This window comes from Plasmodium chabaudi (genome assembly GCF_900002335.3).
Source record: "Plasmodium chabaudi chabaudi strain AS genome assembly, chromosome: 13".
NCBI classification, from domain to species: Eukaryota; Apicomplexa; class Aconoidasida; order Haemosporida; family Plasmodiidae; genus Plasmodium; species Plasmodium chabaudi.
In genome coordinates, this window is record NC_030113.2 from 1,768,854 (window position 1) to 1,787,137 (window position 18,284).

The following is an 18,284-nucleotide window of genomic DNA, read 5'->3' on the forward strand; positions in this document are numbered from 1 at the left end:
GTTCGTTGTAATGAGGAATTCTCTGCTTATAGATTTAAGTTGTACATATATTTTTTCTTTTTAAGTTGAATTTGATGTGTCTCTATAATTTATCGAAAGTGTAAATAACAATCAGATTAAAGCATTTATATATTATGATTGTATAAAACAATACAAAATTATAAGTTATGAACCCTGTGGAAATTCTCTATAAACTTATACGTAAAAAAGATAATATATTTTACATGGTTGTATTTCTATTATTATTTAAAAATATTCCATTTATCATAATATTGTAATATTCTTGCAAATAAAACATATTTTACACATAAATTTGGTTCTAATGAATGGAGGCCATATATTATACAGCAAAATAATGTAAATTTACGATAGGTAGCGTATTTCTCAAATGCTAAATTTTTTTTTGTTTCTTTTTTTGCAAATAATATATACTTTTCTGAGCACTAAACGATTTTATTATCTATATAATGCCAAGGTAGATGTTGCAAATATATGTTAGATTAAGTAAAATGGAATGTTTCATAATTTCTCCATATTCATCAATAGAAAAAATGTTTTTCATATAACACTTACACACATGATATAAGGAAAGATGGGGAAAATAATACGAATTGCAAACGTATAAATGGCATAGTAAGTGATTTCAATGTAATGAGATAAGATACATGGAGTACTAGACTTTAAATTATATTTTAATTCATATACATTTTTGTAAATACGTAATGGAATAATTTTCATATGTTTATACAGAATATGTATAAATGCGTAGGATCATATAGTAGCATTCCTATTATACATATATATCATATTTATTCTTTTCACACTAAATTTAGTAAACCATTAATATAGCTTTTCATTCATTAATTATATTATTTCATCGATTTGTAAAATTATTATAAAACAAAATTGGATATCTATAATATACTCAGGTATAATAAAAAGATACCCATGTGGAAACTATAAAAATCATAAAATTTTATACTTATATATTATTTTTAATGGATATAATTTTTTTTTTGGCCATTTAATGGAATAAAAAATTTTTAAGAATTTACATTACTTAGTATTTTCATTATTATAAAGAAAAATATAATACTCATGCAAAAATATTATTTTTAATGAAGAGAAAATTAATATTTACTTATAGTGATTGTATAAAAATAAAATCGTGCCTCTCCAATTAAAAAAAAAAAAAAAAAACGACATTAAAAAAATGCAAAATAATTCAAATGAATACGCAAAAAAATATTTTTATACTAATATTATTTGTAAATTAAAACAAACAAACAGATATATATAAATAAAAATATGATTGGCTAATTTGAATTAAGTATTAATATGTAGAATTGTGACTTTAAAAAACGTGATAAAGAAATATAAAATATATGAATTATATATATTTTTTTTCTTTAATTTTCTATGTAGAATACTGATATTTGGCTTTTTTTACATTTTATTAATATAAAATCGCGTTATTTTTAATGGATATAAACAAAATTACATTATCATTTGAAATCACAAAATACTCATATGATATATCATAATAATGGTTTATAATCTTTACACCGGTTTCTCCAGGAAATTCTATGAGCATACAGATAAATTTATAAAACATTTTATTATAAAAAATGAATTTTTAAATACCCGTCAATTTATACTCCAGAAAAAATTATATCATGCCCATGAAAATGCAAACTACAATGGTTTTAATGGACACCATCCTATTATTCTAATTCAACAAAACAAAAATAACGATGAGAGAAAAAAATATAATAAAATAAAAACCATTGCATTCGCTAACATATTTGGGGCATCTGTTGTGTCACAAAGAGATGATAAATTAGAAAATGAAGATATAAAAATAAAAATTAATGAATTTAGTTTCATAAATAAGTCAAAAAATACAAATTCAAAAGATGCTAATAATTTAGATAAATCGAGTGCCGTTGTACCTGAAAATAATAAAAATAAATCAAAAGATGATAAATATGAATATTATCAAGAATTAAGCGAATACAGTAACATGCAAATATTTTCTAGTAATAGTCATCATGAATTAGCAAATGAAATATGCTCCAATTTAGGAATAAGTTTAGGTAGAGCTTATATTGGAAAATATAGTGATGGAGAAATTACTCTTCAAATAATGGATGAAGTAAGAGGGAGAGATGTATATATAATACATTCTACCCCTGCAGGTGGTAAGGATGTCCATTCACGTTTAATGGAATTGTTTTTATTTGTATCGACATTAAGAAGATCATCTGCAAAAAAAGTTATCGTTGTTTTACCATATTTAAATTATTCCAGACAAAATAAACAAACAGGTTATTTTAATAATATGCATTCACTAGGAGCTCCAGAAATAGCTATATTATTACAAACATGTGGTGCTGATTCAATTATCGCTGTTGATTTGAACAATCCAAGAATTGAAGGATTTTCTACTGATCAAAAATTATTTCAGCCACCGCTTATGAATATTAATCCACAATCTTTAGCCGTAGAATATTTAAAAAAAAAAAAACTCCATAACCCCGTTATTGTTCCAATTAATATTGATGGTGCAGAAAAAGCAAAGGAATTTTGGGTTAGAATGAAAAAGCATTCAAATGATGTAGGATTTACTACTTTGGTTTCTAGCACATACGATGGAACGAGTACTAGAGGAGAAGCTCCAAGTAACGAATCAAAGGATTCCAGTAAAATGCTAACCAATAAACAAAATAATACAAATTCACTCGAAAATGAAAAAATAACTATAGTTGGTGATATTAAAGATTGTGATTGTATAATAGTAAATGATATCCTTGATACTGGAGAAAAATCTAAAAAGGTTGCCGCTCTTCTAAAAAATGCAGGAGCTCGAAAAATATATCTGTATGCAACTCATGCTATACTATCGGATGGATGTGTCTCAAAAATTAACGACTCATGCATTGACGAAGTTGTAACAACAAATACAATACATATTCCAAGAGATGTATGTTGTGAAAAAATGCATATTTTATCAGTTGCCAAATTAGTAGCCGAAGGAATTAAAAGATTTAATAATGAACAATCACAAAATGCGCAAGAAGATTTTTCAGATGGGCAAGTGGAATTAAATGTATAATTGTTTTTTATAAAATTTATTTTAATTACAATAAATCACTTCAATATATGTAAATATATGTCAATGTATAGCAGCATTAGTTTTTTTAATTAAATATATTCACAAAATCATATTAGATCGTATCGCTTTGTTATATATATCTACATGATTAATTAAAATATAAACAAAAGTGATACTATATTATGAATGTATTTGTTTTTTTACGTTTTTTTCGATATCTATATTTATTTATTGTCATATTTAATTATTCGATTGCATTTTTATAATTATTTGGATTTTTTAATTCGACATGATACGCTTTTATTATCTTGCTCACAACTGAAATTATTTTGATATCAAAGCAAATTTTAAGTTTAATAATTATATAAAATTAAATAAGCATAGTAGAAATTATTATAAAACATCCACTTTTTTCATTAAATAGTCTTTTTCAAAAAAAAAGCTTTAGTAAAATGGGTATAATGAATCTATATATTTCTATTTTATATATAAGATGCATTTTTTAATATGAGTACACTATTTGTCTTAAAATTATATTGTAGTTATGATGTAACCTTTATTATATCATAAGTTTATATCAATTTCGAAAAAGTATTTTGTACTACTATATAGTTTCTACAAAATATTTTATATTTGTTTTCTTTAATTTTATACTAATGCTTATTCTCAAAAATTATTATTAAATATCTCAGAATTCATGCAAAATGTGTAAATTATAATTTTCAACATCTATGCTAAATATATAGAGAAAATATATTATATTTTTACTTTATTTTATTTTTATCAGGGAATTTTATTATGTATAATATATGAAAAATGAAATTCAGATAATTATTTTAAATGTTTCTATTTCCATATTACATGCTTGTAATGTGTCTATATGTGTTTCTTTACCATAACATATATCTTACTATTTCCCCATTTCATTATATAGACAAAAAAACTGTACGCTTATTTTAAAATAAAGCAATTATACATTAATCTATATATAAACAAATGAATTTTGATAATTTTGTAAATAATCTATATGGAAAGGACGTATTTGATGATGAAAATTCCAAATACATTAAAGATACAATTTTCCCATGCCTATTACCTGTATCTATTAACAAAAAATTATATAAATATATGACACTATAAAATTTTATTGTCTTTTATTCATTATTTTTATTTCGAATTTAAACTTGTTTCTTAACTTTATAGGCATTAAACAAAGTACAATCAATATATTAAAATTCGGATATGCTAATACTAATTTAAAAGGAGGACATATATACTTATTACATTATCTTTATATATATATTATAGTTAGTTATATTAGTAAATAATGAAAAGGAGAAACACAAGTACTTTAATGTATGTGATTATGGGAATGAAAAGGATCGAATAACCAATTTGTGTGACGAAAGGTAATAAATGCATACATAATATAATAAATTAATATATAAAATAATATTCTTTTATAATTTTTTTTTATTTATAGGAATACCTGTAACATGGGTAAAACGTATTTTTGTACCTTTTCTGCATATAGAATGTAGTTCTTTTTAATACATAATTCATGGTACATTGTCTATTAAAAGGAGCTTAATTGTTTTAAAATAATTATTACAATGCTCTATTAAACTAGTAAAAGCTTTATGAATTTACTAAAAAACAAGTTGGATTCAAAGCATAGTTATCATTTATGATAGAGATTTTATGAAAAACTGTGCATTGATTGTTTCAATATTGTATCTGAATTCAAAAAACATATATTAAACATTTCCTTTTTTAAAAAATAAACAGAACAAATAGATATTTTTGCAACGAATAAACTAAAAGCAAATTCTACAGAATTATTTGAAATTCAACAAGAAGTAATTAAACAGCATTTCTAATATTCGCGTCGTCCTTTATATAATTCTTTCATAATTTTTTTTGAATATAAATAGACAGTTATATTATGTCAAACGCTAACTCGAATATATATAATTCAATCATTTTTTGTTATGTAGGTTCTAAAAAAAAATATAGATATTAACCCTATTTTATTACTTAGAGAGTATCTTATAGAAGAATATAATGAAAGAAACAAAATCAAGGAAACACCAAAATAATTTTCTTTGATAAGTATGCAGATTTTTATGTCTCTAAAGTTACAAATGAAAATTTTATTGTAAGAAATTATTAAATGTTATACCATTTTGATTACTTTTATTAATTTGTGTGGGTAATTTTTGTTTTCATTATTTTATATTTCTATAAAGATTCATATAATACTTTTCTGTGCTTTATTAAAAAACAAAATAATAAAACATATAAGTATATTTCAACACTGTACTTAAAATATGATACCCATATAATTTTTATTTTCTGTCTTTTTTCATAATGTGGTAATTTTATATATATATATTTAAATCAATAAGACAAACTTTAACAAACTTGATCACCATTATGATATTCATAAACTAAATTATATATCATTTACACAATGATTTATATTTTATAATGGACTTAAAGTTGCCGTATAAATGTTATGAATAATAGTTTCTTGGTATATAATCACAAACCGTGTTATGGTTTGACCTTCTAATTAATATAACTAGGTATAAAGTGTTACACATAAGTTTATAAGAAATTTCACATCAATATTAGAAAATAATGATTTTAATGTATGATTCATTATGTATATTTAAGGATGACAAACTTGGAAGGTGGTACAAAGGTAAAAATATGTATTGTTATATTGATGAGATTTATTGAAAAATAAAATTATCATATCACTGTATTCAAAATATTGAATTTTATGACTTTCAATTAATTATTTAATAATAAAAAGATGCACCATAAAATTAACATTCAAAAAATATATAATTAAATGTAGTTTTGTATAATCTTTATAATGTAATTATATTTTCTTAATATATTTATTTCATAATTTAATTATGCAAAAATAATATTATTATATAATATTAATATATTTTAAATAATGTAGACAAATTAAATAAATATAATAAAATATAATTAATTAATAAATAATTATATTTAAAATTAATATTAATAATTAATTAAATATATTACTTTAATTATAATAAAATAATTAAAATTGTATTAATTTAATATATTAAATATTAAAAATTAAATAAAAATATTAAATTAATTAATATAAATAGTTAAAAATGAATAATATTCATTAAAATATATAATAATAAAATAAGTATTAATTATTTAAAAATATTAATATATAATAATATTAAATTATTAATTTATTTTAATAATATATATAAAATAATTAATTTAATTATATTTATTTAAATATTATAATTTAATAATATTTTACACATAAATAATATAAAATGCTTTTAATTATTTAAATAAAACAATATTTATTATAATTTAATTAATAAATAACTAATAAACATTAATTTAAATAAATAACTAGTAATATTTATTATTTTAATTTAATATATATGTTTAATTATATATAATTTAATTTATTTTAAATTAATAAAAATATTATTATAATAATTTTAATTAAATTTAATTATTTTTAATAATTAATTAATTTAATATATAAATATATTATTTAATATTTATTAATTAATTTAAATTTATTTTATATAATGTTATAATTAATACTTAATTTAATTATATTTATATATAATATTATTATTTTTGTATTATTTAAATATAATATATTAATTAATATAATAATTTTATTAATAATATTTATTTTAATATTTAATTTAATATATTTTATATATTTATTTTTATTTTAAATATATTTTTATTAAATTATATTAATTAAAATATAATATTATTTATTATTTAATAATATATTTGTATATAATATAATTAAATATAATTAATTAAATATAATTTTATTAATAATTAATTTTATATATAATTTAATATATATTAACTTAAATTATTTTTATTAATAATATAATTTTAATATATATAATTATTTATAATTTAATATTTATTATTTAATTAAATAATTTTTTATATTATTTTAATTTTAATATATATTATTTTAATTATTATACTATTTAATTAATTTAATTAAAATATATATTTATATTTTTTAACAATGAAATAATTATTATATTATATTTTAAATTGGTTACTTATATAGAAATTAATTTATGAAATATTAATAAAACTATAGACATTTTGCCATATTGAGGAAAAATCTAAATCAAACTAAAATATATTAGTATTTAAATATAATAGCATTATCTTGTTTTTACGATGTAGTATTTTTAAAGATATAATTATAATTTTTAATTAAAAAATGTATCAATATGAAACTTAATATATTTTGTATATAATAAGGCTATAACATTAGTTATTATGTTTGTATAACCTTATATAAATATAATTTACAAGCCTTTCCTTTAATACCTACACACTACAATAATACGTATAATTCCCTATCATTTATATGCTTTACTTTAGATTGGCTTTATCAACAAAAAAAATGCAAATTATAATATGATCTTTGAACGAATTTATAATTCAAAATAAAAAGAAAGAATATATATAATTGTATCAATAGAAGCATATTGTTAATGATGATTTAAAAAGTGATACAATATAAATTTATATATTTATGCAAATTAATATAATATTTCATAATTCCACATAGAGAATCAAACATTAATAAAACTCACATAAAGCTATACTGTGTCTTATTGTATTTTTGTGGTACATTAAGTATAAGATTTTGTTATTTTACTTAATTTTCAGTTAAAAACGATTTTAAATTGTATTTAAAAGTATAAAAAAGGTAAAAGAATGAACAAGTCAGTAGTGTTTGAAACTTTTACAAACAAATTTAGAACACAAATAAACCATATGATATTTTTTTAATTATTACAATTGCTTTCATTGTCTGAAATATGTGTCTCTTAATAAGAAAACTGCCATTAATTCTATTTTTTATATTTCAATGGAATTTGTTTCATATGCATCCAAAATGCATTGTAATGGATTCTAAGATTAACATATTTTCTATTTGCATTTAAATTCCTATAAAAAAATCTGTAATAAAATAAAATGGAAGTTTAAAATAATACCATTCAATGAATTTATAAATAGATAAAACAGTTACAAATAGTTTTATTTTGTGTAATTAAAAATATTAAAACCGTAGTATTGATTTATCACATGTCATTGATTTTATACTAGTAAATGTATAAATTGCACAAAAAGAAAACAAATAAAGCAATTGCTTCATAAAATATATTTGCATATTTTGATTTGAAATGATATTGGTCTTTAATACATTTACAATAAAGAGATGAATATATCGTTTGCATAGTATTTTTATATTTTTGATATTATGAATATTCATTTAATTGGTGTAAAAACACATATTTTGGAAAATTCGTCACAAATCCTATGTGATAATGTTTTTCTTTGCATTCTATATTACCTATGGCTTAGGGCTTAAATCATTTTTAGTCATATAAAAATACATATTTTGGTTGTCTTATTAATAATTTTTAATGTAATTACTAGTAAAATGCATTTTAGTATATTATTGTATACTAGTTATAATAATTAGGCAAATAGTAGGAAAGGTGTATATTTTTAAATGCTAATTTTTCCATGGAAAAAAACATAGGTAATTTGCTTTTTATTTTAATTAAAAATTCAAAAAATAGTATCTTGAAATATATACCTTTGATACCCAAAGGAAATATACTGCTATTCATATTTTTGAATTTTATAAAGGTATAATGTAAAATTAAATTATAATTTATATGTTTTTCTAAGTATTCACACATTTACCTATAAATTATTATATTATATAAGAACCCCAAAAAATACTGTAAAAAGAGACTAAAAATGATATATAGACATTCATATATTTACAACAATGCAGAAAGTACCTAACTTAAAACTCATTCCAACTATATACCAATAAAAAGAAAACAATATTTTAACAATACCATATATTTTTTGCTATTCTATTCGATAAATAAATCCTTACGAATGGTCATTGGCAACATTACATTTATTTAAGACAAGTATGCGTTAACACGAGGAAATTTGAAAGTTGCGTTTTTTTGTAGTATTATGTTTCATTCATAATATAAATTAAAATATTGTATATTTTATTAGTTTTTTTAATGGTTTATTAATAAATAAAAAATATATTATACATTTAAGTGCAAGACCTCGAAATGATTAATGTATAATTGTTAATACAGAAAAAAAATGTATATGTATTTTTATGAAAATGTATACACGTATTTATAAAATGAATAGATAATACATATGAATGTACATGTACATAATATAATATGTAGCCTTTAATATAAATCATAAAATTTGGTGTGTTCACAGAAAAATATAGTGCATAACTAATAATTTAAAATATTAATATCAAAATAAACAAAATTTTTTAATTAAATGTAGAAAAATCGGAGTAATAATGATGTTATTAAATATGGCAAATTTAATTATTTTGAAAAAGTGTATATAATAAATATGAAAAAATAGTGTTAAGGGAGTCACCTAGAATTACATTTATGTGTATATTTTTCTAGAATAAATTTTTAAAAACAGAAGTAGCCATTTTAAAAGCACTAGACATGGATGTTTCGCTTGTTGCACTCGAGGGAGTTTCCGCTATTTCTTTGTTCGTATTACATTGCTTATCATTTTCTGAATGCTCTATAGATATGTTATCAGAATCGTGATGCATTTTATTCGCATATTTTCTAATTTTTTTATTTTCATTAACACTTATATTACTATTACTTAACCTCTTAGAATTAAAAGAACTTATAGAAATTCCAGCATTGTTATTATTTTTTTTTTTATATAACAATGTGTTACTGTTTTTAATTTCATTTTCAATTATGTTTTTTTTATCAATATTTTCTTGTGTTAATTTTAGGATGTTAGTCTCTGGAATAATATTTCTCATATTTTTGTTAATATGCCTATTGCTATTCTGATAATTTTCCAGGCTATTATTACTACTATTACCCGTATCATCACTTACCTTTTTTTTCTTTTTCTTTTTTTCCATTTGAATGTAATTTTCTGGATTTTTACCATGAAAATACTCATTCGTTATTTTAATACTTCTTTCATTATTGTCATCATTATTATTATTATTGTAATTTTCATAATTGGACTCAAAAAAATTGAAGTGATTATGATCTGAAGATGGTGTAATAAGTTGTTTCTCTTCTTTACACATATTCATATATTTTTCTTTTAATCCATTTATATTATCTTTTTGGTTCAAAATATTGTGATCAGGAAAATTATTTTTTGATGATTTATATTCAAAATGCCCAATATTGCTACTCATATGCTCATTTTTACTTATTTCGTTACTTTTTAAATTATTATAGTTGTCAGAAACACATCTCATATCGCTTTTAGCATAAATATTTTTATTCCCGTATATATTTTTATGAAAATTATTTTTTTTTAAATTATGACTGCTATTGTTATTATTATCACCAGTATTGTATACTTTATAATATGTGTTAATATCATTTTTGTCATCAAAATTTCTGGGAATGAAACCCATTTTATTATCCCCCTTTCTATAGCTGCAATTATCATCAATGCTATTAATATCATTGCTAACATTATTATTTCCCTTATGGCTGTTCATATTATATTCTTTTTGTCCCATTTGCATATTTCTAAACACTGTCATTTTTGCATTATTATCATTTCCATAATTGTTGTTTATACCTTTGTTTTTGTAAAATGATTGCGCAATGTCTCCTTGAGTTTTCATATTAAAATTGCTTTTATACACAATGTTATCATTACTCTTGGCGATATAATTTTTCATGCCACTGGTACTATTATTATTAATATCGTACATATACGTATTACTTTTGAGATAATGCATATTATTTTTTTCAAAATTCTTTTCATTCATATCCAAAAGTTCACAATCATTTTGTCTATTCTTATTACCACATTTTTCTTCAACATAACCTGTCTGTTCATAATTTTTTGGGTTATGTTTTTTTTTTAAATTATCTTCATTAAGCATCATATCTTTATTACAAGTACCTTTCATATTGTTGCATTTGATAGAATCATTGAATTCAAAAATATGAAAATTGTTTTTATTATTGTTATAGATACTAAAATCATTAAACTCGTTAAATTCAGTGGTATCATTTCCATTAAAGCCAGAGTTTCCATTATCATTATTATTGTTACAAATGTTATTATTGCTATTTTCGTTATTGTTGTTGGTGGCTTGCATGTTGTCTGAATTACTCATCGATGAATTTATAAAATCGAAGCAATCCGAATTGTTAATAGATTTTTTAACAGATTTTTTTTTTTTTTTTTTTGGAGAAGCAAAAAACTTTATTGTGTTGTCCTTGTTTTTAATGTAATCAAATGCTGTGTTGTGGCAATTATATTTATTATCCATATTATTTCTGTAAAGTGACGTATTTACTGCCATAATAGGTACTATATTATCTTCACAATTTTTATGATTATAAATACTTTTTTTATTTTTAGATACCATATTGTTTGAGTAATAAAAACTGCTATTTTCTTTATTGTTTTTGAAATCATTCATATATTGATCATTTACATAGTCTGTTTTGTTTTCGTGATAATTGCACATATTTTTGTAAGGATAACTAAAGCCTTCAGCACTTTTTATTGTTTTTCCGTCTTCTCTATTGTTGCCATTTCCATAGTTACCAAAGTTAGCATCGATATCCATTGTTTTATATTTCTCCTTTATCATTTTCTTTTTCTTTTTTAATAATTTTTTTTTTTTTTTTGACAATTTTTTTTGTTTCATAACATTTTGTTGAAACATGAGATGCTCACATCCACTTGCTCTTTTCCTAAAAGAAAGCTGTTTATCATTCTTTTTAAATTCTAAACTTTTATTTGTACTATATTTATTTTTTAAATCATTATTTGATTCTTCTGCATCATCTTTAGATTTGTTGTAACACAAATTTGTATAAATAACTCTTGAATCATTCCATGCATAATAAGAACTAGGGTCAAGGGTTGGACAATAGCAAACATCAATATCAGCTACTTTGTCTGTCATATTTAAATATTCATTATTTGTACTTAAATACCATTCAAGTTCCTCATATAGCAATGGGTCACATGCCCAATTTAATTCGATGTTCGTTTCTCTACTCCACCTTTTTTTTAAATAGGAATGTACTTGTGGCCATTCTTTATCTGATATCTTATCACTTAAATTACTTATAACCTTTTGTTTTGCCAATATTCTTAATAATGAATGATTTTTACGACTATTTTTTGAAACAAAATTATTATACACATCTTTATCAAAAACTTCATCAAAATCTAACAAGCTTGGTGCTGACCCAAATATAGTAAAGGGGTTATAGCAACTTTGCTCTTTTAGCCTTTCAATGATTTTTTTTTTGTTATACCACTTTGGGTGATATAATTTTATATTTGTTACATTTGTTATATTACTTTTTATACAATCATTTTTTGTGTCATATATAGCACTATGCTGAACTATTTCTCTATCTCTTAATATACAAATATTTTCTTCATTATTTAAATCACCACCATGTTTTTGTAATAAATATAGACAAATATCAAAATTGTTGGATCGATTTTTTACTGGTAATGGCTTTAAAACTTTATGAAGTAAAGGAATTTTTCCATTAAAATCTTTTAGTATCTGTTCATATTTTTTTTCAGTTGATTCTAAATTATCAAAAGAATTTAATGATTCTTTTAAAAAATTCATATCATTATCATCATTCCCTAAATCATCAGAACAAAAACTATCGTCTTTGCTTATTTCAGTCAATGATGAATCTTTAAAATCGTAACAATCAGTATAATTTAATTTTTCTGATTCATTTTTATCTAAATTTTTAATTGAATATTTTTCATAATATTTAATAAATATATCATTAGTATGATGGTCATTACCACCTTTCGTATAACTCAAATTATTTATACTATTGTTGTTGTATGTGCTATTATTATTGTAACCATTATTATCATTATTTACATATTCATTATTAAATACATTAATTTTTATATTATTAAAATAATTTTTATGAGAATCATTAAATCCTCCATCATAATTAAAGGCACTATTACCACATTCCGCAATATTTATATTGGGCTCATAGTTATAATTTTTATTAATAAAAGAAAAATTATCCTTTTTATTTTTTATGAAATTTTCTCCTAATTTTCGAGATTCGTGAGGTATATAACTTGGGTTTAAAATTTTATCTTCATTACAAAATCTTTCATAATCTTCATTTGTTCTAAATTTTGATGGGTCTTCCTTCAAACATTTCATTAAACATTCATCAACTGAAAATTCATTATCATTGTTATTCATTTTTATATCTTTATTTAATGATGATGTATCAAAATTATTTTTAGGGGTTATCAAACCAATATCATTATTATTCGAATTTACATGATCTATCAATGGTGTTATTCTAGATAACTCGTCTTTCTTATGATTATCCTTAAAAATGCAAAAGGATTTAATATAGTCTGGTATATATTTTGGAGGTATAGAATAATTATCGTTTTCTATATTTGATATCGTAGGAGTTTTACGTAAATTAGAACTAGAAATGGAGTTTATACTCGATCTTAAATTTTTGAATTCGGAAAAATTGCTTATGGGAAATTTTATCTCCTTTTTCACAGTATTTGAAATTGTTACATTTGATTCAATTTGTTCCTTTGGACTGTTTGTCTTTATCTCTTCCTGAGGTTTTTTGTCTTCAGAATTTGTTGGCTTTATATCTATACTTTTCTGATAAGGAAACAAATTTATAAAATTATTTTTTTTATTTTCTTCGCTTAACAAATTATTATTACAATTTTCAACTAAAGATTTACATAATATATTGCTAGATCTATTAATAAATGGACTACTAAAATCATTACTAGTTTTATTTTGCATATTACTATATCTCGATAAAATACTGTAACGATTATTTGCAGCACTACTACAATAATTATTATATACACTACTTGGAATGTAAGAACTATCTTGATTTTCATTAAACACACTATCATTCAAATTATCGCTTGCCATCGTAATATAGGAATCATTTCTTTTTATATTATTTATATTAGAATCGTATTCATTATATATCCCAAGAGGTGTATCATTAATACTATTGTTAATAGCACTAATACGTCTACTACTATTTATGGGTGTATTATAACGATTTATATGTTTTTTTCCATTTGCGTGATAATTTTCTTTACAACTATTGTCATTATTATACTGACTATTTTTATCAACATTCGTATCATTAAACTTTTTTTTCAAAATATTCTCAGCCTTTGGCGTCATATTTACCGAGTCTATATTTTTGTCACTTATACAAACATTACTACTATTTTGACTATTTATTGTATATGAAGCTTCGCATTTTCCACTTGCATAACTAGAAATATTACAACTATTTAACATGCATATTTGGGGGCTTGATAGCTTTTTATATTTAGGATCTGTTTTATTATCATCATTTTTATCTATATTATTATCTTCTTTTCCACTGCTTAAGTTACTTACTTTCTTTCCTTGAGAACACTCTTTTTTTGTAGTATCAAATTTGTTTATACTTATATCCTCATTTAAAATATTACGATGCTCTGTATTGTCGTTTTTTATAGTAATATCCTCTTTGGAGGTCGACTGATCATTATTTTCTGTGGAAATAGTTCGACATTTTTTATTGTAATGTAATGAATTTGAACGACTAAATGCACTATCATCATATTTTTCAAAATTGTTCAATGTAGATAACTGTTTATTAACATTACTTATTTGGTTGTTTGTATTTACAATGCCATTATAATCTAATTCATTTACACTATTATATGAATCATGTACTATGCCTTTATTGCTATTATCATCATATTTAAAAGGTTTAATATCTACATTATTACATACAGAAGATGCTGCAGTATTGCCTAATGTTAATTGTGTTTCTATAGATCGTTTTTTTTTAGCCTTAAAATTTTGGTTAAAACTTTTTAATTTAGTATGCAAATTGTTTTCTTTCAAATAATTTACACTATGTTTATCATTGTCTAAAGTTAATTTATAACTAATATTTTCCTTACTTATATTTTTTGCAAGAGTGGTATTATTTTTCTCCCCGTTGATTAAATTATCGTTCTTTAAAGAAGCTTCACAGGCTCTATTATCTTGTTTGATCCTATTGTTATTATTTTTTTTTTCACTTTTTCTAGGTTTTTCTGAAAAATAATTATCCGAATAATAAAAAATATCATGTATATTTGAACTTAAAGGACTTTTTATTCGATTTTTTTCAGGATATAAATTTTTAGGTACATTATTGTTGTTTTCATTGATGACTAATTTACTGCTACTTTGAGTATCGCAATGTTCACTATTATATGAATTACAACTATCTTTTATAATACTATTTTTTTGTTTTTGTGTGCAATTTATATTTTTAAATATTGTTTTAAAATAAAATTTTGATATCATATCATTGCATTTCTTATGTATTTCACTTTCCAATTGTCTCAATTCAGATTTATTTACACCCGAACTGATGCCATGATAAAAATTATTATCACACAATATTTTATTTACATAATTAAGTAAATTTTTATCATACTCATTATTTTTTTTTTCAATTGAAGTATTTAAACCGTTTGATAAACTAACAATTGAATCTATTAAACTATTAGTTGTTATTTTATGCTTATAGTGTGGACTATATAATGATCCTTTTGAAACAGAATCATTTATATATGACTTAAAAATATCATCATCATTAATATTATTATTAATACATGGCGTATTAAAAGAGGAACTATCTATAAATTTATATGATGCGTTTGACTTTCTACTTGTAACATTTTTGTTATGTAATATATCATTATTTGCTTTTACCTTACTTTTTAAGTTATTATTATTTAGGTTATATAAATTGGGAAAATCATCTCCATAAATATGATTAGAATGCTCCAATAATATATCCCTTATATCACTTTGTAAACTTTTCTTTGACTTTTTATTAGAATGTTTATGTTTTTTGTCTTTTAAATGTAATTGATGTAAATCTTTTTCTTGATCACTATTTTTTGTATTTGAGTTATTTACTATACAGTTATAATTAACTCTATTAACACTAATTTGACTTTTTTTTTTACTTTTTGATAATTTTTTTAATTGAAACAAATTTGCTTTTTTTTCTATAGAATAAAGTTTTGCCTTTTTTTCACGTTCTGAATTACTTGTATTTTTTTTGGAAAAAATATATTTGTATTTAGTCTTATAATCTTTTAAAAATTTGCGAGTTTTTATTGTGTCTCTTTCGATGTTTAATATGTCCTTGCAGTATGGTGTAATTCTATTTGCTATAACCTTTACTTGTGTACTGTTATTTTTTGATGGTATTTGGCTATTCTGTGGGTAGTTCTGATTTCTTTGTTTTTCAATCGGGCTTTCTGTTACAACAAGCATGATGCGGATAGTTAATTTTATTAATGAAAAATGTGTTGTTTACATAGGCGTTCTTTATATGTATATATATTTATTCTTATTACTAGAACTACTCTTTAATTTATTTACTATTTTACACCAGTACATATACGTTTATAATGTATGGGTATTTAAACATATTAATGTTTTTATATATATTTATCTCATACTCATTTTACATAATGCCTTTTTATATGCTTGTGTCCTTAAAAACTATGCGTATAATAACTATTACATAGATAAATGGCCCACAGATACTATATATATGTGTGTGTATTTTACCTATTTTATGACTTATTATGCTTTCATTTGTTTTATTATTCCGTTTCCTATTTGTATTTCTCTCTTTTTGATTTGTGTAAACAAGTTATAAAAATCATATGCTTTGCAAATATATATAATGTATGGAAAAAAGTGTGCTATGAAGATATAATGCAAATTCAATAATGAAAATTTATAAGTTATTCATACTTCGTTATTTAAAATTTTTATATTTATAAAAGAAAATATATCATAATTTTTTTTTAACGAAAAACTATTAATTAAACAATGAATACTTTCTCTATCTTTAAAAATTATGTATTGTATCGATTCAATTGATGTATTAAGGATACACAATATTTTTAAACATATTAACTTTAATAATTGAAATATAAGGTATATTCACATATACATATTATATATATATATTACGTATGATATAAAAAAAATGTTTTATTGTATTCATGTAACATATGTATTATTCATAAATACGAATTTAGTATTGTTAAAATATTCAGCTTTGTATTAAATACTATATCTTTTTTTTTCTTCGTGTGTATTATATATATAGTATAAAAAAACGCACATAAAGCCGAAAAACATGGAGGTAATAAATATATGCAATGTACATATGCATATATTTTTTTTAAAAAAGAACAAAAAAAGACTTAGACATTTCATTAGTACAATACTTTTTGAGGATTATCATCAATTGAAATAAAAAAATTATATAAAAATGCATTAGGTGTATATTATAATTAAAAATGTGAAACTCTTTTATTAAAAAAAAAGAAAACGATAATTTACATAATCTTTTAATATATATCTTATTTTTTAATTGAAATACGTTTTTTATTTATTTTCTCAAAAAGGATATTGTCTTTTTTTATTTTTTATATTTTTATATTATGAATTCAAACATTATTAATAAAAAAGTAAAAAAAAATTCTTAACGTTAATAAAAAGACTGCGCATTTTTATAAAATGTTTACAGTTATAATAATAAAAATAGCTGATTATTCATATTTTTTTGTAGCTTAAAAAAAAAACAAAAAAAAAAAAGCGAATAAAAACACAAAACAATACTAAATATTCTTTTTAAGTTTTATGGCATAAACTTAAGAATATATATTCCTCTTTCCTAATTATTTTATTTCCCTCATTGAAAAAAAAAATGTTTATATAAACGAACTTATATATTTTTTAAAAGACAAAATATGGAGAATTTTTTGCTATATCATGACATAATAACATCATTTTTTTTCTCTTTTTTTTTAATTCACACACTATATAAATTAAAACATTTAATGGGACTAATGTGCTTACATACTCGTGTAGGTGTCGCATATATGCGCAAAATATATACATATGTGCTAATCGTTACTACACCACTCATGTGAA

The 18,284-nt window shown here is 21.2% G+C and overlaps 3 protein-coding genes across 3 annotated transcripts, besides 1 other annotated feature; 2 read left to right on the forward strand and 1 right to left on the reverse strand.

Moving 5' to 3' along the window:
* Nucleotides 1-1,546: 1,546 nt before the first annotated feature.
* On the forward strand, nt 1,547-3,115 carry PCHAS_1347600 (ribose-phosphate pyrophosphokinase, putative; the record flags this gene model as incomplete). The annotated part of the gene is made up of 1 exon (XM_738712.2): nt 1,547-3,115. One exon carries the CDS (start codon nt 1,547-1,549, stop codon nt 3,113-3,115), a length of 1,569 nt encoding a protein of 522 aa, XP_743805.2.
* A 996-nt stretch (nt 3,116-4,111) lies between these two features.
* Nucleotides 4,112-5,214, forward strand: PCHAS_1347700 (conserved Plasmodium protein, unknown function; the record flags this gene model as incomplete). Its single annotated transcript, XM_016799375.1, has 5 exons — nt 4,112-4,213; nt 4,424-4,524; nt 4,599-4,615; nt 4,904-4,974; nt 5,113-5,214. The coding sequence occupies 5 exons, from the start codon at nt 4,112-4,114 to the stop codon at nt 5,212-5,214; spliced, it is 393 nt and encodes a 130-aa protein (XP_016654673.1).
* An 888-nt stretch (nt 5,215-6,102) lies between these two features.
* Nucleotides 6,103-7,170: a sequence feature.
* A 2,483-nt stretch (nt 7,171-9,653) lies between these two features.
* PCHAS_1347800 (conserved Plasmodium protein, unknown function) lies at nt 9,654-16,604 on the reverse strand (the record flags this gene model as incomplete). Its single annotated transcript, XM_737978.2, has 1 exon — nt 9,654-16,604. The coding sequence occupies one exon, from the start codon at nt 16,602-16,604 to the stop codon at nt 9,654-9,656; it is 6,951 nt and encodes a 2,316-aa protein (XP_743071.2).
* Nucleotides 16,605-18,284: the final 1,680 nt, after the last annotated feature.